Source organism: Barbus barbus (genome assembly GCF_936440315.1).
Source record: "Barbus barbus genome assembly, chromosome: 2".
Classification (NCBI taxonomy): domain Eukaryota; kingdom Metazoa; phylum Chordata; class Actinopteri; order Cypriniformes; family Cyprinidae; genus Barbus; species Barbus barbus.
This window is the reverse complement of record NC_136730.1, coordinates 28,332,284-28,355,661: the sequence shown is the minus strand read 5'-3', so window position 1 is coordinate 28,355,661 and position 23,378 is coordinate 28,332,284. Positions and strand designations below refer to the sequence as shown.

At 39.0% G+C, this 23,378-nt stretch overlaps 1 protein-coding gene across 2 annotated transcripts in view; it reads right to left on the bottom strand.

Annotated features, from left to right (window-relative positions):
• Nucleotides 1–4,748: 4,748 nt before the first annotated feature.
• LOC306877450 (zinc finger protein 536-like) overlaps nucleotides 4,749–23,378 on the bottom strand; it is a 163,762-nt gene continuing 145,132 nt past the window's right edge. Inside the window, exon 7 of one of the 2 annotated variants that reach the window (XM_079429219.1) lies at nucleotides 4,749–6,059. In XM_079429219.1, the coding sequence (XP_079285345.1) occupies nucleotides 5,968–6,059 (92 nt within the window). In that variant the 3' untranslated portion in view covers nucleotides 4,749–5,967. The remainder of the gene's footprint in view (nucleotides 6,060–23,378) is intronic. The other variant, XM_079429218.1, reaches the window with a different exon arrangement.

Genomic DNA, 23,378 nt, shown 5'->3' with positions numbered 1-23,378 from the left:
TAATGGCTGAGGAGCAGGGCCGAGCATCAGTGCTGGACCTAAGTGCTCATCTGCTCAGGTATCAATAACATTTCCAGTCAGCTTTTATATACACCAATACTGATCTATTCCCATGCAGACATAGAAATATCGATGAAAGCGACTCAATGAAGACATAATATGTGACTGTTGGCATGTAAGCTACCTGGAAGTACATATAAAATCGAATAAATTAACTCGCTCTTGTGTTACAACTCTTTCCATCTCTTTCTCTTGAATTTCCCTTCTCCATCTTCTCCTCTCTTCTCATCCCTTCCTTTCTATTTTGCCCCCAGAACCTATTTGTCTGCCGTAAGAGAAATCCCTCAGTTCAGAGGAGTCAATGGAGAAGGCTTTGGCAGGGGGGGAGGGCCAGGAAGGGCCACCTCCAAATAAGTTCCATTAATCACCCAACACACTCTAATGTAACTAATATTTTACAATTAGAGGAGACAAGACGGAGCTCCGAGCCATCTATCTCTCTTATACCACATGATCATCGATTCATAAGACCCTGCCTGAGAGCTGAGCAAACACACATACACACACGCACACTCTTGTTAAGTTGCATGTGTATGTGTGTGAGACTGTATGATGAGCATTATGACACGGTGTGTATCCAGACACACAGAGAGCTCTCGAATGGTGACAGATGACTGTTGTCTGCATGCGTGCGTGTAAATGAGAGAGGAAGAGTGCGCAAAAATGTGTAAAAATGTGAAAAGCCTGTCAAAGAACGTCTGATAAGATTGATTACGGATTGACTGCAGATTGAAAATGGAAATAGAGTGCAATTCTCTCTGCAGACAATAATTTTCTCTTTTAGATATGATTCAGTTGGCCCTAATGACACGATATGCTACTGTATAAACAGGCTATAACCATGTGACTGACTTAATGGCAGAACAAAAAGATAAGGTTTGAGTACTAAAATGTGTGCCACAAAATCTCACATCATTTCTATCAAGATTTACTTTGGTAATATCCATTTCTTGAGTGTAATCTTTTATCTGTCGTGTGTTGGTGTTCAAAGATCAATGTGTTGAGCCTCAATCGGCAGCAATGGCGCTATAAGTTGATTTATAGCGCCATCTGGTGGTCTGAATGAAGAATTGCGTTTGCTATAGTATGCAGCTTGCATGCTGGCCAAATGAAAGCCAGCTGAACAAATGAGAGAGAAGAGAGGTTCAAGCGCAGGTCACCATCTGCCTGGCTACAAGTGCTGACACACAGCAACCCAACCGCGCTGCTTTCTTAAACACATCAACTACATACACACTCGCACAAATATGATACCATGACGAGATGGAGTGACACTAATGCGCTGAAATATTTCTTTACAATAATGGTACAATTTGATATACACACGTAAGCACTGATATTACATATCAGTATATCTTATATATATACTATTTTGATAAATTGGAATAGCGCCTGAAAGATCACCATATTCATATTTTAAAGTACAACTACAATACATGTAAAAAAACAAAACAAACAAACAAACAAACAAAACATGTCTCCCCCCACCCCTCAATTTAGTTTTTTCTGACTTGTTCTGTCTTTTCAGTCAAGTTTACTGTATGTGGCATAAATGAGCCTAAATGTATTTTTATTTTCTACCTCCTCTTCTTCTTCTTTTTTAACTTTCCAAGCAGTCATTCTTGTAAAATCAAACATGAGGAAAAAAACACTTAGAATAAGGTTCAATTCGTCAACATGAATGCATCAGGTATCATGAACTAACAATGAACTTCAGCTTTTTTACAACATTTATTTAATGTTTATATACATTTAGAACTATATATATATATATATATATATATATATATATATATATATATATATATATATATATATATATATATATATAGCCTATATACTATATATAGCCTACTGTTTGTATGTACTAGTAAACAGTAAATTATGCATAATTACATGCAACCATCCCTAAAACAAACTCTAACCCTATAGTACATGCTGTACACAATGAAATATAGTGTAACCTAAAGTGTTACTCATATCATTACATTTGAAAGGCTAATGCAATATTAACTGACATCCCTTGCCATCCATCCATCCATACATCCATCCACCTTTCTATCTATCATGTATACACTGTATTTCAAAAAAGAAAAAAAAAATGGCTTGACTTTTATCAGTGCTCCACAGCGCTCAACAACTCCAGACAAGCTACACACATGGAGGGGGGGCAGGAAAAAGAAACGGTTACTTTTTCAGGATGTGAGTTTTATTAGGTCCAGGCCTTTCTCCATCTGGTGTAGTGTAGCTGATCCGTTTAAAAATTAGTCAGGCGTTGACCTCAGACACCTCCCCTCAACAGGGTCTCGATGGCAGGTTAACACAAATATGGATCCCATCAGACTAAAGGAGATCGGGTTTCCCTCCACTGAGACCCCGCTAACTCACTGAAAAAGGTTTAGAAAAACATGAAATACGGACCTGTAATGGGAAAATGTTCTCTCGGTCTGCGGTGGAAGCGGTGCTCGTGTGTATATGTGTGAGTGAGGATGGTTTTCATGTGTTTGGAGAGCAGGCTCTTATCTCTCTGAGGTATTGACACAACAGGCCCCTGTGCCAAAGGGTGTCAGTTATCGCTTGTCATTGGCCTACGATGAGTGTGTGTGACGGGGCAAATCCATCTTTAAAAGAGAGCTGGGGAGAGGGAACGTCCTTGAAAGACATGTCCTGTGTTTATATGTGTTTCTTTGATACGGTTAATGACATCAGAAAAACAACTGACATGTCTGCTCATTGTATTTAGAACACATGACTGCTTGGAAAGTAAAAAAAAGGTAATTTAGTCTCATCTATGCCACATGCACTGAATTGAATGTTCACATGGGCTATAGAAATTATTGTCTTGACTGAAAAAGTCAAAAAAGGCAGAGAGAAAATTGAAAAAGGGAGAATGAGCATCAATTGGCACACTGATCTCCAGCTCTCACAGGTTTGGGGAATTAACACGGCTATAGCCCAAGGGTAGAAAGCCACAGTTAGCAGGAACACAGCCGGTAATGCGAGCTGTCATAATCCGCACTGCTCCCAAGTCAGGCACACACACACACATACACACAGGCCTGTAGCCCTGCAGCTAACACCATGTACTACACTTAACATGGGAGAGAAACAGGAGATAGAAAAATGTATCATTGCTGCTGTCTATCGTACAAGACCTCAGCTTACAATAGTATGTTGAAATGTTGCCCTGTGTGTGTCTGTGCAATTCTGTTTGAAATAATGTTGGGTTTATAATTATTTATTTGTACAAAAGATCAATTTATGTATTTTATCTTTCCAGTAAAATGTCAAGGTTTTTTTTTTTTTTTACTCAAAAAGCATTGTTACAAAGGATGTCACTGACTTATATTACTGAGTATATCTTTGGTGTGTATTTGTCTTGTTTGTGTCAGATTTTCCACTATTTTAAATGTAAACCTTATAAATGTGAGGGTAAATGTAATGTATTATGTCTGTAAAAGAAAATGCTCAGCAAGGCTCCATTTATTCGATCAAAAATATAGTAAAATTGTAAATTATATTAATAATAAAAATATCTTAAAATATAATTTATTAATGTAATGGCAAAGTTGAATTTTCAGCAGCCATTACTCCAGTCTTCAGAAATCATTCTAATACGCTGATTTTGTGCATTATACTTTTTTTAATATAGATTTAGTAAAGATTTTTTTTTTCAAATTTGTATAACTATATAACTATATCTTGCTTTTAAGTATAGTGCTAAATACAAAATCATACACGGTATGTTAACATTTACTGCATTTCATTTTCACACAAAACATTTTGTAAGATCAAACGCTGGTGTTTCATAGTTTGAATACATTTTATTTATCATTATAAGTACAGTTCAGTAGTTACAAAACAAAGCATCTGCCATGAGGATACAGCAACCAAATGAAAATCATACAGTCCACAAGACAGCTCAGAGGTGTGGAATGCTCATATATTAGTCCAGAACGACTGAAAGAGAGATAGATGCTCAGTTATACTAAACAGAGGAGGGAGCCAGAAGTGTGCTCATCTATAACCAGTGTATATAGGGATTGGTCAATACATATCCTATCACTGACCCTCCCTGTCATAATTCCTTTACCTTACGTAACCTGTACTAGTTTACTGAAACTAGTTCACTAAACAGCTTCACTTTGAGACTTGTTTTTCTTTCTTTTTTTTTTAATTGTAGCATTTAAGAGAGGACATAACTTTGCATGGAAACTATAAAAACAATTTTTTTGTTTAGAAATATTTTTTGGAAAGAGGACAACTAAAGAATATATATCTGAAGAGAACAGACTCGAACGCATTGGAGTCTACACACAATGACTTAACTGGGAAGTTCATTGAATTGATTCTCAAAGCAACAGAGATGACCATCATAAGATGAGATAGTTTGAACTACACATACCAAATCAGCAGAGTTCACAAAAGAATAGAGAGAATATCAGTTCACAACGTCAAGGGACGCACAAACACGCACGCACACACGCACCTTCATTTTCCATTAGCGATCTGCGTACTGTATAGACTGGTTTTTCATTTACTATCACAGTGCAAAATACTTCAGGGGGGAAACCTCGGTTTGTATTTGCTTGCATGAGGCATGGGAATATATACTGTATGGATTTATATGCTTGCAGCAACAGAAGAAGATTGTCGATCTTTCTTTTTTTTCCTTTTCTTTTAATGTTATTGGTATTTTACAAAGGTGAAAGGCAAAAATTACAGTACTAGAGAAGAAAACTCCAATCTAATACCTACACTCTAAAACAGCTAGCTTTGTAAATGCAACAACGCATGACTGTATCTATGGCTAGACAATACTTGTTTCTTGTTTGCATGTTTCTTTTCTTTTTTTTTCTTTTTCTTTAATAATTGAATACATCAAACCATTTCAGTAGTCAGTAACACTTTGCAACACTGATTGGTGGCAGTATATTACAAACACAATCTCATAACCAGAGTACTTGAAGTGAGCAAGACTGAGATCAAAGCATGTAGGGTTAGGGGCCGCGTTTCTGTTTGATTTCTGCAGGCTGCACGTTCGCAGTCTCCTTGGCTCGTGCCGTCTCAGACACGCTCGGTGTAAACTAGTTCTTCTGTCACCTCGGCTGGTTTTCGTCTCGAATGCTACGGCGGAGTTCAGCTCTGAACGTCTCACAAATCACGTCGCCAGTTCTCAAAGAAAAAGGCGTAGCTTCCCTTTTTTTTTTTTTTTTTTGCGTTCTCGTTTCCTGAAAGTACTGGATTGTCGTTCTTCTGCTTTGACGTCCAGGCACTGACTGCTGAGAGTGTGCTGATTACAAAGGAGTGTGCTTGGTCTCCAAACGTGTAGTGGGTTGGTCAAAACGTCCAGAGGAACGGGAGCCTCAAACAGATAACACCGGTGAAGTTTCAGTGGGCAGTGAGAAACACCGACAGAGAGAGAGTGAGAGAGAGAGGGAGGGAAGTCTGTTCAGTTTCTCGCTCTCTCATTCTGAGACTGGCAACTGGCCGCCATCTTGGTTCAAGGAATGTGTTGCTCTGAGGGACAAGCACTTCAAAGTTTCCTCACTAGGTCAAAGTCAAAAAAGCAATTAAAAACACAGAAAGTATTTATCAGCTACACAAGGGAGGTTTCAAGACACATAAAACACAGGAAGCAAAAAAATCTTTTTTTTTTTTTTTTCCTTGTTTCCAGCTCACTAAACATCAACAAATCTTCTCTCCTTCATCCAGCGAGAACGCTCGTGCAGGAAACCATCTGAGCTGTCCATTTTATTAGTCTTTTTTTCTCTCTCTTGAAGTCTTTTACGTTAAATAATGCTTTTGATAAGATAATGTCCTTCATAGTCACAGTCCTCTTCCTCTTTTTCCGCCGCCTGCTCTTGGCCGCTCAGTCCAGTAGGGGGAGGTGATGTTAGTTTCTGATTAGTCCTGCATCTCTGAGTCAGTTAGGCTATGTTCAGGGGTAAGAGCAGGACCAAACCGTCGGGACGCCTCTTCCTCCGCCCACAGATGAACTACGGTTAAGAGAACAAACGTAGATTAACACCACCACCTGTGTCCTTCCTCTCTCTCTCTCTTTCACACAAATGCATACAACTTTGACAGACCATTATTAACAGAAAAAAAGAACGAGAGTCGAATCAAATCATATTATTTTGTTTGTTGTGATTCGTTTTAAATTGGCATCTGGGATTTTGGTAACAGTTCAAGGACATGAAATTCAAAGAACTCTCATGGTTATTAGCCTGTGATGATGACTTTGGCCATCAGTAATGACTAAAACCAGTGATTTAAGGTCCACTTAAGTGTTAGCAAATCGTACATACTTTGATGCCCTTGAACAACAAAAGGTTTTTTTAACAACAATAATTATTAAAAACACATTTTGCTTTTGATCACTTAATTATGATATCAAAGCAGTTATTAATATAAACAAAATGATATGATATAGGGTGCATTTATAAAGAAATGAACGACCACTGTAATGCCTTTGTGTTTGTGTGTGTGTTTAAACGTCGACTATAAACCTCTCCATTCATATGTACCCTTCACCTCTAATGGCACTAAAGAAAACACATCTTGTGAATTATTAGATAAAACGTTAGATATGGGAGGAGGGTAATTTGAATACTTCCAGACTTCTTCCAGCTCTAATATAAAGACATAAATATATAAAGTCTTCTAATATAAAGACAATAACTCTCTGAACATTGCACTTGTGCAATTACTGCTGAAGTTTGAATCCGGTGAAAATGCTTACTGTTTTTTTTTTCCTATTTATGTGCTATTGCCGTTTGAACTAAATAATATAAATGTTGTTTAATTCCCTCTACAACCCCTAAGAAAATTATTTGGCAATAAAATCTACAGAGTGCATTTCCGAGTCGTGTTCTTTTTTAAAGTGCCTCTATGAAAATGACAAAATGAAATTAAAACATGCATTTATTTGAGTGTGCTCTCGCAAGAAATGTTATGGAAATGAAACGAGGAGTCAGTTCCCCACTAATAATGGAATAAAACATCGTCATTTAGATTTGCCAAAGAGCAATAACGCTCACGCCCACTCGCTTTGCATTATGCGCACATCTGAGGCGTGCACTTCCTTAACAGACACACTTTCCACTCAGATGTCAGATGCTTCTGAAATTGCTGATTAAGAAAAAGAATTAACCATTTTTGCGTTCTCAGACAAATGATTCTTGCACAAATGTGACCCTGGACCACAAAACCAGTCATAAGTGTCAATTTTTCGAAATTGAGATTTATACATAATCTGAAAGCTGAAATATGCTTTCCATTAATGTACGAGATACAACTATTTGAAAATCTGGAATCTGAGGGTGCAAAAAAACAAAAAAGCAAATGCATTGCTAAAAGTTCTTAGCAATGCATATTACTAATCAAAAATGAAGTTTTAATATATTTATGGTAGGAAATTTACTAAATATCTTCATGGTACATGATCTTTACTTAATATCCTAATGATTTTTGGCATAAAAGAAAAATCAATAATTTTGACCCAAACTATATATTTTTGGCTATTGCTGCAAATATACCCCAGCGACTTAAGACAGGTTTTGTGGTCCAGGGTCATACAAAAAAAAAAAATAATAATAATAATTATTCGTCATTCGTCTCTTTTTGTCTCATAAATGCCACATAGCAAATGTGGCTAAAAGATTTTCAGTTACTGATGCCATTACAGAAATGCCTACCCATAATGTATTTATTTCTCAAACAAAAAAGGGCCAAATAAAACAGGTTACCCGAAGAGTAGAAGTTGACTGTTCCCTATAAAATAAAACTGTTTTTACTAGGCTACTTGTGTCTGGAGTCTTCATCTCATGTCTACACCATTAAAACTTATATTTTAACATTTAAAAAATGTACTATTCATTTCTTTGTGCTTAAAAAAATTAAGTGCATCTTTAAAATTAATACCAGACTTTCCAGGATAAGCAAATCAAACCAATGGCTTCTCTCAACTGCGCAGAGTGAAGGATGCAGTGCACAGTTTGTCCAGGAGATGGCAGTATAAGCCAACGTAATTAGCAATCCACTCAAATTCATGTTGAAAATAAGATCTTGTTACTCAATGTCATTTTCCTTTAACCTGCTGATATTTCATGTTAATCCACAGATAAAGTGGTTGTTATTTGTGGCAGTGTTTTAAAGACTATACTGCGGTCACAGCTCTACAGCTGTCTGATGGCATTTTATTTTGTGTGTGTCCGTGAGGAAATTAAGATAATCATAACCATAATGATAATAAATTACATTCTCAAGTTTTAAAAACGCCTGGTCTCCCAGGGGCCAGTGCTCTTCGTGACTTCCTCTTAAAGAAAGTTCTGGTAATGAGTTACAGATTCCGCCCCATATTTGATTTTCACTCTTCATTAACTAAGCCACCTGGAATGTTATTATTTAAGGACGCCATTTCTTTTCCCCAAACAACTGCCACTGCGATCTGGAGACTAGCACACCGACTTTATGATCCTCGCAACTTTTTTTTTCTCCTCCTGTTCTGATCAATTTTGAAGTCTCCCTGTCCGCATGTGGAGTGATTGCTTAATTATTTCAACACCCTGGAAATCTTTATCATACTCTGGCCTGTCAAATCATGTTGTTATCGGTCTGTTTTCTCACAGGATGAATCATGAGCCTTTGTTTGTCCAAGCATTTGTTTTCCTTGCTTTCAGGTTCAGTTATTTTTGCATGCTCAATATTATTACTTCATGACTCAGTTTAAAGCTGTAAGGAAAATGACAAACCGTCCACCACTGAATAAGAAGCAACAAATTGTGGCGCCCTCTACTGCTCAAGCCTGATAATACACGCTCACTGTAAGACAAGAGAGGGCCCTGGAAAGTAATACAAGACATATGGTAAGAGGACACATAGCTCCAGGATCCATCTTATGTTAATACATGTGTCATGCTTAACAGAACGGCTAAATGAAAAGGCAGACAGAACAATACCACAGAACAAGGCTGGAAGCAAGCTCAGTTAACAAGGGCCAGCACACTTGGGGAAAAGAGGGGCTGTCTGGAGTCAAAGTCCTGACATTTCCTAACTGTTTCTTATTATTCCCGGGCCTCAGAGTTAAGGCAAAGAGCACTCCCATCTAAAACACTGGGCTGCTTTATACCCTGACCTCCCTCAGGTATTCTATTTTTACCATGAAATCTACTTAGTGTATATTTGTGTTTCAAAGGCCCGCTCGTTTTAGGTTTCCTGAGAACAGGGGTCATTTAATTGGAGGAAAATGTGAGGATATGAATTTCTGAACTATTGAATACATGTTTAAGCAATCAGATCAGGCAAAACATGCATTATGGAAAGGAGTAGGGAACATTTATTTTGCACATGGCCTCTTTATATATTATGTAGCTACTAAGTGCTTAGCCCATTTGCAATATCCTCTGATTAAAGGATTTGAGTTGAGCTGTTTTTTGAGTCTCTGTTTTTCTATATGAATGAAGTCTATATGTAAGTGATGTGGTTCACCATCATCTCCTGCTGAACACAAACACAACACAAACTGCACATTCTGCCACGGAGGGTGGCTTTGTTCTCTCCCAGGCATCCGGTGCTGCTGGAAAAGAGTTGTTTTTGGCAAAGGTAGACCTCATTGTACAGCCCAGTATTTATAAATATGTAAATAAGAGTCAGCGTGAATACACACACACACACACACACACGTATAAGCGGGTCGAACGCAAGGAAGTGCACCCAAATCATATTTTTAGAAGGTTTTAATGAATACAGGATGTTTATGAATACCATTTGTAGTGATTCACAAAGACTAGAAGAATCCTCGCACACCACCCCCTCCTCTCCCCTCAAAGCAAAAAAGAAACCCAATGTTTCTGGAGGAAACGGCAGAATTGTGTGTTCGGTGCTTGTGTGAGTTCAGATTGCCTTTAGATAAGTATACGGAGGAGCACAAAGAAGCAGGCGACCTCGTGCATGTGGCACACTTGAAAAACGTTTTTTCATGTTAAAATGCACCGTGAGGAAAGGATGCCTGTGAAGGTAAAACAAACAGCATGTTTGTTACTCCTCTGGATGACTAGGCAGCGAGTAAACCTGCCTCAGATGATAGAGAACGACACCAAAACTGTTTGTCTTGCACGTATTAAGCAGAATGAGAGAAACATCCACATGCAAGCCAGACTCAAGAACAGGAAACGAGGCAGTAGCTCTCAATTCCGGAGAAAACGGAGGGTCTGGGATGTGGATGTCTTGCTCTCTGACTCAGTCTATTTCTGGGGCAGAGATTCTCACACTGATACTACCTCCACTGAGCAATTTAAAGCCAAACACTGATGTTGCAATCTGTCTTCTGTGCCTGATAGCGCTTTTCTCCCTCTCTAACCCAAATTACTTTCTTTTCATATCTAATTATATTTGCTAATGATCTTATAAGGGGATAATGGAATGTGCTTGATCTATTACCTTTTTTTGCAATACATAAATACAATACAAATGGCTATGCAGCACTTTGAAATTTTCCATCATCCATTTCAAGCAAAGCGAAGAGAGGATATTTAAACAATATCTAAAATTTTACCACTACCGCAATACAAATCTCTTTGCTCGTGCAAAGCTACTAAAGGGGATTCAGAGGAGCAATTTGTCCAACTACACTGTGGTCTTTTCATGCCTGCTCACTTGTGTGCTCATTCACTAACAGGTTGTGAGGGGGCGAGCGTCGGGCCATGACCTCCGCCCCGGCACGTGAGGCATATTGAGTGCGGACAAACGCGGCTAAGTAAATGAACAGACACGAGTGCTTTAACCAGCATCCAAGCAGATTTGCAGTTTCTTCCGGACTCCGTATTCTCTCCACAGGTCATCTCTCTGTTTCTGTTGTTATGAATATTCCCGTCAGCCAAGCCCCGCCCCGGTCTAAGCCTCTCCCCATTCTTCCCTCAGTCTTTTTCCCACAGGCCCGACGATGGCCACGGCATGACAGCCGCACTAAACCCCCGCATTAATGGAAGGAAATGGCATTCGATCTCCATTTGATCTCCTAATCATTTCTGCTGAAATGATAATTAGCGTCCTCACAATCCTCCGACTGTGAGAGAACAGTGTAAAATAAAACAGCGCTCTTGTAGCAGAAATGACACTTCACTCAACAACCGCTAGTATTCAATAAAAAATACGTTCTTCTCCTACGTATATTTACATAGGCGTCCGAAACACGCACACACTCGGGCCTGGTCCACTGGCGACTGCTGTCTGTGATTCTTTTCAACTGACATAATCCTGATTGATTCGTTCAGCAGATAAAAACTCAGTCCACTTGTGCCCTTTACTGCTGGAACATAATACGGCTCTTTATTCTGCAACAATGTAACATAATGGCGTCGGAATGTGAGGAGGAAAAAAACGTTAGGGCTGCGTCTTAAATGACTGTGACACTCTGCGATTCAAGCACAAGCTGTGGTCTAATGTAAAAGAGAGAAAAGAGGAAGAATGAGGGAGAGGTGAAGGGAGGGCGAGGGGGAAAAGAGAAAAATCATTAAGTGCAGATTACCAGAGTGCCCCACTAACAAGGTCAAGGCAGGGCTGCTGGTAAAAGTTGCCATTGTCTGTTTCTCTTAAATGTGTGCGCCTCACATTTCCGTCTGATGAGATTTTGGTTACGTTGTTTTAAATTATTTGCTTCATGTCCGACCCCCCTCTCATGCGTTTTAAAAAAAGAATCTTTTGTTTGACAACAGGAAGACATGAGGTCATTTTTTTGTTCATCAAGACGATTGGAGAATGAATCATGCTTTTTATTTTGCAGGGCTTGCTTAAATAGGCCAAACAAACACACACACACACACATGTGCGCATAAGGTTTGTGTGCCATTTTAATTGAACTGGAAAGGTAAAATATTTAGAAAATTAGAAATTAAAATTCAAGAATTTGGATTGAGGTAGCAAACGTGGATGCAGAATGAAACTGCAGTTTGATTTTGAAAATAAGGAATTGAAATAAAATTTAATTCAAAGAAATTCATATGATTGTAATTTTTAATTAGAAAAGCAAAGTTCAAGATAAATCTTAAAAATGTTTTTAAAAAGTTTTTCAGACAGACAGACAGACAGACAAACAGACAGACAGACAGACAGACAGATAGATAGATAGATAGATAGATAGATAGATAGATAGATAGATAGATAGATAGATAGATAGATAGATAGATAGATAGATAGATAGATAGATAGATAGATAGATAGATAGATAGATAGATAGATAGATAGATAGATAGATAGATGGCAGATGAATGCAAAGTTTTGCTTTTGTCGCAACCGCTTCATACATGGCATACACAAAAACAATGAGAAGCAGGAAACAAACAGAGCATTTTACGTGCTGTAAGAAAATGAGAAAAAAAAAATTAAGCTCATCACAAAGGAGACCAACAGACAGCCTCATTCATAAACATTCAGTGTTTGAGATGTTCCTATAGGATCGTGTTCAGCAGGCCTCTCTCTCTCTCTGTCTCGCGTATGTGTTGTATTAATTGTGAGTCCTAATCTAGAAGAGTCGGGGGTCCCTGGAGCTAGCGGCGCTTTTATTCGCGCAAGCATCGCACACCGCACCGCTCTCGCTTACTAATTTTGTGCGACGTCGCACTGCTCAGCCGAGGAAACACACCGCCGAATGCTGCTTCTGAGTCAGTCAGACAGCTCCAGACGAGGTCCCTTTAGTGCCACGCTGTCAGTCACTTTATATGTTTTGAAATAGAGAGAATGAAAAGAGAAAGGGAAAGAACGAGCGAGAGAGAGAATGTAGAAACAGAACAAGTCCTTTTATCCTGCTCGGCGGGACCTGTCAGTGCCACCTTCTCTCTAGTTTCCCAGCAGTCCCAACACAGCAGCTATCAGAGGGAACCTGACATCCACACACCACGTTTTCCAGGGGGGAAGGAAATCATGTGAGCGGTCCCACACAAGCGAGCAGCTACTACATACTCTCCTCAGATCAAGCAACAGTCTCTCGTAAGAGAAGAAAAGAGAGAGAGATTTGGATGTTTTAAGTGGGAATGTAGGCTGACAGGCTTTTGCTGCTTCAGACATGTGATAGAAACTAGGTTTGCATCTCCCTGTGTTCATTTTGGAGTTTGGATGGAGATGAGAGAGCGAGAGTGTGTTGCAGCTTAAGCGCTGATAGTTCTGTCTTAACAGCTCTTTATTCTCGCACACACGTCGCAGTTTTGACTCCAGGCACCTCCGGAGTCACTTCTATTTTTCTCCACATTTGCAGGCCTTTTTTGTTTGTTTTTAGAGGAAGGAAACAGCTCCTAATCCATACTTGACACACACACACATCCATGCATGCATGGCACATTTCATGGATTGCAGTGCGGGAAAATAACCAGCACCTGGCTGAGGTTTTTTTTTTTTTTTTTTTTTTTTAAATATGATTTTGCCTGCTTCCCCACCGGTCTCTGATGATTCAACAGTTCCTGTTCTAACATCTGCTACTTACTCTTACTGGGTCTCAATTAAGACAGCAGTATTTATGAATCTGCTCTTATTTACATTTCTATTTTTCTGCATATGTGCACGAGTGGCGGCCAAAACAGCCCCTCTGCCCCACACAGCACACAGATGTTTCTTCAGTGAGGCCAAGAGGTGAACGCTCGTTTTGAGAAGAGCAAAGCAATAGTGCGAGCTAAACAGAGAGAGATTTAGGACCGCAAGATTTGCTGCTTCACTGTAACACAGAAGATAGCTCCTACTCTCAGGTGATTGTAAAATATGATTGAGGGATTGTGGAATTGGTGAAAGCCATTTCCCCTGTTAAAAAGAGGTGGTTGGTGTTGGAAAAGCCCACCTTTGAGTGTATGTGTGTGTGAGAGGAGAGTGTAAGAATTTGTGAGCCGAGGGATTGCTTTAATTAACTACAGTTCTTTTTTTAGTTTTTAAGTGTTTGTGTTTGCTTTAAAGTCAAGGTGTTTTTAATTAAACTATCACGTTCTTCCTATTTGGCAATCACAATGTCGTTCAAAAAATAAGACTTTTTTTCTATTTTTTCCCCCCAGACATACATTACATGTCCTACATTATGGAGAGGCCCAAACAATACATATGTACGTATACAGTATACACACACACACACACACACACACACACACACTACCATTTAAAGGTTTAGGGTTAGTAAGATTTTTTTATGTTTTTGAAAGCAGTCTCTTATGCTCAAGGCTTCAGTGTCACATGATCCTTCAGAAAACATTCTGATTGCTTTTTTGTGATCAAGTACAATTTCTACAGTAATCTATGTGCTCGTCGTATAATTCAGTTCAAAACCTTAAGCATTAATGATTTGGTCATTCATTCTACACTCTACTTTCAAAGCTTTCCACTATATGCTGGAACATGGAAACAGGTATTTGATCCCATTCAGCCCTAGTGACGTCAGGTGCAATTGCTTGCAGTCGCCGTACCAATTCATCCCAATGGCGTTCAATGGGATTTATGGTTTGTGCAGGCAAATCAAGTTCTTTCACACCAGACTTTTCCCCAAAGGGAGTCTGTTTGTCAGAGGAGATTGCATGGCTGTATCCTGGATTTTGTGCACCTGCTAGTAATGAGTGTAGCTGAAACAACCAAACATGTTCATTTGAGAAGGGTGTTCACATACTTTTGCCCAGTACTACATAAATCTTCTACATAAAATGTATGGATTTAGGATGTATGGATGTAGGAATACTAACTATAAATGACTATAATATATTATGGTGTGCAAATGATTAACTAATTAAACATCTGTTGATTCTTAGTGTGGCCATGCCTTGGACTCTGAGAGTATATACTTGAATAAAGAGTCAGATTTATGTTAAAGAAATTCATACACACCTCACAAAGGCTAACAGTTAGAAGTGTCAGTGTGTTGATTTCAACAGACCACTCATGTCTTTAATAAACAGTAATGTGTTTCCGTCACTCACAAGTGCCTAATCATGTCAACCTAATGAACACGAATGACATCAGAATGATATAAAAGCCTGGTATTATTCCATCTAATAGATATATAATCATGGGAATTCAATGCAAAAATACACCTGAGATCATTAAACACAGAACACGAGAATATTGAGATCCAGGGTTATATGCGCACCAGAAACGAAGCCTTTGTTTACCTTTTATTTATTTACTAGCACAAGTAAAGCGCTGTTGAATATGAAATGTCAAACTATTTATGTGCAGTGTAAGCACTTAAGGCAAGGCTTTTTAGTTTTTGACACAACCTGTAAACAACAGAAGATCTAACGTTCTCTGTAAAGACCAAACATGAGTTGGCAGATATGAAAGCATGTATCCATGGAAGCAAGAATATGACTATTTATGCAGACAATAGCAGAGAGGGGAAAAAAAAACAGTACTTTCGCTTCTCAAAATCCACTTCACACTCTTAAAGACCTCTTCTGTTTAGATATGGCAATTTTATCAATTACAAATGCTTTTTAGTCTATTTCAACCTAAATAGCTGCTTCCATGGGCAGTCAAGGAACAGTAAGTCTCTCAAATGTGTTATTAATAATTCATCTGAGAATGCTGTTTATGAAGTTCGGGAGGCAGGTCTAATAAGCATGGACAGCATCTAATACGCCATGTGCTGGACAAAGCGCTTTTGAGAATCATTACTTTGTGTGCTTGTCTAATTGAGACTTCATAAATTACCCAGTAGGCCTCGACTCGCTGCAGATTGCTCCCTGCCTTCGCTTGAACGATACGCCACGCATTTTCTCCAGAGCCACATCATTTTTGAGTGCACATAAATGCGGGCACGTGAAAACAGTAATGGCAGATACGTAAATAATAATAATAATAATAATAATAATACAACTGTATCAAGTAAAATATGCCAAAACGGCGAGCGAATAAAGGTCCTTTCTGTTTAACATTTCAGTACAATCGCAACAATTATCTGCTTTTCCTTACTTTTCTCTGCTCTCATTGTTTTTGGCAGGCAGATCCATAACATTCTTTTTGTTCCACTTTGGTCTCCTCCTTTTTCCCAAGCCTGAGAAACTTCAGACATGAGAACTCTTAGCCGCCTCTAATATAAAACCAGTGAAATTTACCTAGGATTATAAGTCATTGACAAATAACCTTGCTGATAGATGCGAACTAGATTTTGTTCAAAGCACTCTGACAGCCTCAAAAGAGATTAGTGGAGTTCTTATCAGGTCAGGGGTGTCACGGGGGAAATGTGTTTAAAGTCACATTGATTTATTGAAAGATTTTCCAATAAGAAGACTTCTCTCGACTCTCAGACGTGTGTGTGTGTGTGTGTGTGTGTGTGTGAGAGAGAGAGAGACTCTAGCGCAGTCATTGTGAACTCTACAAAAGTCTTTGCTGGACTACAAAGGGGAATTTTTTTTTAAAAACAATTGTAAGACTGACACACAGACCCCAAATAAACACAAGAGGTCTTTGATGGCCGGGTAAAACTACACTGCATTTCCTTTCCCTTTCCCATCATCTACTGCGTGCTGCTTCCAGACAAAATAGCAATTGATGACGATATACACATGAACATTCACACGCACCCACAAATACACACACATACACACTGACAAGCAAGCATAATAAGATCCTTTGTTCCTGCAGGCATTCATTTGACACTATTACCTTCTTAAGAGTAATTATGAATCTTTTCAGAAAGCTGGATTGTGGGAACCATTGGGTTTGGCCCCGAATCCACCCACCAGCAGCAAATGGATGAGAGAGAAAACTCAGAGTATCACTCTGCACCCCTGTCAGAGAAATGTCATTACGCCCTGTATCTCTCTCCCAGTCTCGCAGTCTTTCACTATCCCGTCTTCTTCCCCCCTCCCAAACAACCCGCTCTTTCTCTCTCTCCCTCGTTCTCTCACACTCCCGCTGCTTCGTTTGATCTCTGAGGTCCACTGGAACCCTGGAAAGCTATTCCAGCATTTGCGGTCCGTCAGAGTCCTGTGGAGAACCTTCTGGATGTGTTGGTGTGTCCAGGCTGTAACCCTTCCTGCTGACATGGCTCTCCACCACACAATCTGTCAGAGACTTCAGGTTAACAGCACACCACAAGCTCAGATAAAGGACGGCGCTTCCTCAAATGCACCAAAACGACAGTCTTACAATTCTGTACCACAATTTGTGTGTCTGCATTGTACGGTGCCTTTTAAAAGACTCATGATCTCTTAGTACTTTGTTTTTATTTTTCTGTTTTTCTTTATTCTCCCTTGATTTTGCATCTACTCTATCAATATATTAAATATCATGGGATAGTGTGACACGCCACAATATGTTCATATTTATCCTCCATTACATGGTAAAGACATAAAAGCAGTGTTATAAACAGGTCACTTCCAGATTATGATACTTAACCTGGGCTTCAGGTAACACACTGATAAACAGAGCAAGGAACCTGAGAAGTCTTGAGAACTCGGAGACAAGTGTTTGTTTGTGTCTTTATCGAGTCCGAAATCTAAGCCTTGCCCCGGTTATGTGTCGACCCATGGTATAAACTCACTCTTTACTGTACATCATCACCTGATCTATAGTCACAGTCAGGACCCACTGTCTCTGCTCTAATAGCTATTCTCAAAGGTACTATAGCAGTCGACAACAGGAGCCGGATAATATTTTTATGTTATCAGTAACACTCCCACGTTTGTTTTCGCAGCCACTCAATGGCCAGAGCTCGGGGATGACAGGAAATGGCAGCGTTTGTTCTGATTTCGACCCCCCTCCCCTTCTACAATACAAGACCAAAGAACGTGGGAGGACCCACAATGCACAATGATCTCTTGTTCAGATTGAAATGCTTTGTGCATTCATCTATAACTGCCCAACATGCAAAGATAACCAGCCAGTCTGATGATCAATAAATAAATAGCAGACAGCATAAAAAAAGAAAGCTAGAAAGGGGGAAAATAATGACACAAAGGCAGACAGAGAGATGGAGGGTTCTTTGACTTCTATTTGTCTTGTTTTAATAGTGGAAAATAGAGAGGAACAAGAGGGAAATGCTAAAGGCTCTTTCCATGAATATGGTGCACTTTAGGTTCCCCTTTTATACTATAGACACAAATTCAATGAGAAAAGTTAATTTTAAATATATTAATAATGCCTGCATTCTCCAATTTAAATTGTGATTTTGGCTAAACCTTCCCTTTTCCATTTAATATTATATATATTGCAATATGCTATTCAAGCATACAGTATCAGTGTCATGAAAGTCATTGTAAAAAATACCTCAAATATTAGCTCATTTTAATGAATAAAAACACATTTTGAGTGCATTTTTACTATTACAAAAATTAGAAATTCCCTAAAATTGTGAAATGCAAGAAGTAACATTTGCACACATAATTTGTACTATTTTTATGTGATAAAATGGTAAATAATAAAAATTGGTAAATAATATTTTCTAATCCCATATTTATTTGTTTGTTTGTTTGTTCGTCCATCCATTCATGCATACACTATATTTGCCATTATTATTATTATTTATTTTTAATAATATAACATTGATTATGAATGCATTTGTCAAGTTCAGTTATTCAAGTCTGTTATAAAAACAAAGATAATCACATAAATATTTGTATGTAATTTTGGGGGGAAATATAAGTTCTCCATTAACCACAAATAAACATTTGGTTTTAATTTTGTATTTTGATTAAATTTTGATGTTTATTTCATGTTAATTGTAAAAAAAAAAAATACAAATCAAATTTTAACTGTTTATACTAGTCCAAATTTTAGTAACATGGTTTTTAAAACAAATAAATAAAATAAAATAATAATCTTAATAGGAATACTTCATATAAAATGATTTGTTTTTTTAAATCAAAACACCTGTAAAATTCAAACTAATTTAAGAACTAAATAACTAAAGAAACTAAATAAGATCCATCATATATGTCACAATGGATATTTAATCATTTCATCCAGTAAATCAACAATCTTGAGCTCACTCTATGCTATGCTATTCCTTTATTTCAGTCAATAAATGCAGTGGTAGCTGACATAAGGTCTATGATCAGATGCTGGACATCATCCTCTCATGTTAGCTTTGTAGCAGAGATCTTAAGAGCAAACGCAAGAGCATAAGGAGTGAATGTTAAAGCTTATAAAGTGGATGGAAAGAAAGGTTCACTGTGGGGTTATCACAACCAGGCAGCGCTGGGAGCTACGTGGCTGTTTGTGGGTCTCCATGCGCGCACACACACACACACACACACACACACACACACGAGCATCGTAGAAATGACACTTGCGTATAGCTGTGTATCACAGAGCAAACAGCAGCTCTTTGCCTCAAAGTCTGCCAGCCTATAGAGCAGATCAAACGCAGTGTTTGGGAGAAACCATATCGACAGAGTGTCAAGCACAACAGGGGCTGTGAGGAGGGGCACTCTCTGTCTTTCTTTCTTTTTTCTTTCTCTCTCTGCCAGCCTCTGTTTTTCCACAAAGAGTGTGTCAGTCACACTGTGCGATGTGTGTCAATATCTAATTGCTCTGATGGCTGAAGATGGACGGACAGAAAGGAGGAGTGAGATGGCAATCAAGTAAGTCGGACAGAAGAAAAAGAGCCGTTTTATTACAATTCCATTATGGCTCTTTCTGCATTGTGACATGGATGAAGGAAAACTATTACTCAACCTACACACGCTATGAAAAATGAAACTAGTTCTGATATACAAAACTGTTTTGTTCTTGATGAAGATAAACAGTCTGGGTATGTTTGTATTCATTATAAAGTCCATAGCAATACCATACCAAAATAACACGTCAAAAATAATAAAAAGGGGGGAAAAAAATCTTGCAAAAGCCATTTTAAACAGTGTGTCAGTACTGGACAAATGACTCTGTGGTAACACCCACCACCCTGCCTCCATACACAGGAAGACAAATATTGAACAGGACTCCACACGCATCAAACAACACTGTAGGGCAGGGCAGAGTAGGCCTGGGTCTCGTTTGTAATCACAAATGTCCAAATCCTTTAACAAGGTCCAGAGCTCTGTCCCCCACATCAAACTACGTCTCTGCACACTGGGTTTCCATTACGCTACTCTTTGTGGTGTTCAATTAATTCTGTCGGGTGTATATTATTTTTAAAGTGATAAAAATGACATCCACGTGAAAGATTAGGATAAAACAGCAAATGAAAACAATATCACATGTACCTGAGAGGTTATGGTAGTCCACACTGTCCTCTGCACATCCCTCACTTTAGTTTCAGTCAGTTATATTGAGTGACCTGTAGGGGGAGCTGCTCTTTTATGACTTGGGGGGTGTATTTGTGTAAGACAATAAAAACATTAATTTGCCCTGAAATCATTCCTGACGTAAATGTAAAATGGTGCCCATTGGAACCCAGTAATGAAGCATGCGGCATCTCTGCAGCTTCTAATTTGACTAGTTAAATGACTCCATTACGTGTTTAACAGACAGAGGCAAATCATTTCTGGTCAGTTGAGGCTCACTTAGCCGCGTCACAGGGCTTGGGGAGAAATCGCAAGATAACTGGTCCCGCTTATTTCCTTTTTTGCACTCTATACTATTGCAGGCCAAAAGAAAGATGCTGAAAAAAAGCCCATGTTATGACCTGCACGTTTCCTCTCATTCTCTCTTATATCTGTCAATCTCTCTCTCTCTCTCTCTCTCTTTCTCCCTTTCTGTGATGGGGTTTGCATCCCTCTGTTAATTAGGTGTCCAGTGTGCATGATCACAGTCTGTATAGTGAAATACATAAATAGATACTCATCAGGGAGTGTGTTTTCAGCACAGATTGTACATACTGTAGAATCATGCGGTTTGCGTCTGTCCTGTAGCTAGACTGGGTTAAAAGTTTGACTGGTTAAGACATTACTTTTTAATGCTTTGTGGAAGCAATAATTAATTAAATAAATTAGACAGACAGACAGACAGACTTATTTTGAGGTCTACATTTAGAAAGAAAGAAAGAAAGAAAGAAAGAAAGAAAGAAAGAAAGAGAAAGAAAGAAAGAAAGAAAGAAAGAAAGAAAGAAAGAAAGAAAGGATGGATGGATGGATGGATGGATGGATGGATGGATGGATGGATGGATGGATGGATGGATGGATGGATGGATGGATGGATGGATGGATGGATGGATGGATGGATGGATAGGAGACAAAACATACAGTAGGTTTGCAGTTATTGATCAAACTTAACTGCCAATAAATCAAAGACAATATTAGTTTGATATTTTTTTCTAACAATGACCTGGGTAAGAGGACAAAGCCAAACATAACGTGGGATGGTTGGTAATTAAAGTTATTTAATAATAAAAAATCTACGGTTTGAATATCATTTTAACAATGTCTGTTTTATGATTTTAATTATTTTATAAAGTAGAGAAACCTCACGAAACTGGGCAAAAACATTTGATGTTTTGAAATCTAGATAGTTTACTTTTCATTTTAGGTTAGGATAATAGTCAATATAGTAGTATAAGTTTAATAGTTTATCTAACATGTCTAATAGTTCTCATAGGACAAAAGAAACTATGTCTTCCAGGGTAAACTTTTTTGCCCTGGGTTTACAGGGAAAACATTTTTTCTCCCAGGGTACACTAAAGACCTCCATACTTACAGAAAGTGTCACACACTGAGATTGACAAATGCTTTCACATATCATTCATCCATAGAATGTGAAGCCAGTGTTGAGATAGAGGGTGTGAGAATTATCAAACCCACAGGGAATGACACCAGTTACTGATAGCAAGTGGCCATTCCACAAACTGATTCGTCAGTCTAAAAACACACTCAACACAGGTGGGTAAAGACAGGCACTCTTAAGGGATATAGGGCTGATTAGAGCAGGTGCGTATGTATGAGTCAGACGGGCCTCTCACCTCTGGCTTTAAATGGAGTGATTAGGAATGGAAAAAAGAGTTAGTGTGGATGGGCTGATTCCTAGTACACTCTCTCTGCCCTCTGGCGCGCTGCACGGAAGGGCAGGAACTGAACCCCTCCGCACGTGCAGGAAGCAGGAACATCTCTGCTAATGGACTGAGAGCCAATCACAGACTGGCATCGCTCGAAAGGATCACAGCACATGCTGAAGGATTTCATCATATAATCTGTGAGGTTTAAAGTTTCTCTTTGCGTTATTAAATGAGTCACACTTTACATGAATTAATTATACTGTGTATCTCATGGAAACACAATGGGCTTCTTTCAATGCAGGACTCAACAGAAAAAATAAAGGTCATGCAAAAATGAAAATTCTGTCTACTGTATAACTCACATTCTTCTGAAGAATATATTTTTAAGACTGTCTCAGTGTTTTTTGTCCATACAACGAAAGCCAGTGTAATATTGGACCCCATCTGGAAAAAAAAACAGCTGAAACATTCTTCTAAATATCTTCTTTAGTGCTCCACAGAATAAAGACACTCATATAGTTTGGGAACAACATAAATGATGATGAACATGCCCCAGCTGTTCCTGCGCAGGTCAGTGTGAATATGCAGGGTCCAGAGTCTCACACTCTAATGGGATAGGTAATTATGCAGTCTGATCTCACAGACAAGGGATTTAAGAACTAAGTGTACTATGTGACACATGTCTGGGGTTATTAATAGTCATAACTGGATGGACAGATGGACAGGCACGAGATAATGCCATCAGATGCCATAATAATCTGCGCTGCGGGCTTCTTAAAGTACAAGCAAACCACAATGACCACAAAAAGAACTCAGTAAATGTCTCCGTACAGTAAGGTCCTCTATCTCCTCAGTGCCGGTCTCACAGCAGATGTCAAATGCTGGTAAAATGCAATGGCGCGAGATCCTGAAGAGCAAAGCTCTCTTTATCCCTTTAGCGTCCGTGGCTCGACTCTTTGTAGTGCGACTGAAGTGCAGTGAAGTGGGCCGTTTTCACCCCCCTTCCCAAACGTCCAAGTCCTAACAACCCCCCCACCCACCTCCTCACGTCTGATTGTTGATCCTCCTGAAGAGGACAGATCAAATATTCCACTCCAGTCTGCGAGCGGGGCACAGATATGATTGGGGTTGACGGACGGGGCCCCCAGATTGAAGTCTTAACAGACAGTGCGACTTTGATATCTGTACTCGGCGCGTATCACCAAAGACACAGGGAATGAATGAGAGTGAGGGGGAACTGAGAGAGAGGCAATGAACAAAAGCATCTGTGGAGTGGTCAGGGCCAGCGGCAGCATGTGTCAGAGGCTTTTTGAAGTTTAACCCCCTTCCTCTCTCTCTTCTCCTCCTCCTCCTCCTCCCCGTATTCCTCCCCCCAAAGGGCCCTCTTCTCCCTCACACTTCCTGGGAGAGCCCAGTGGCGACA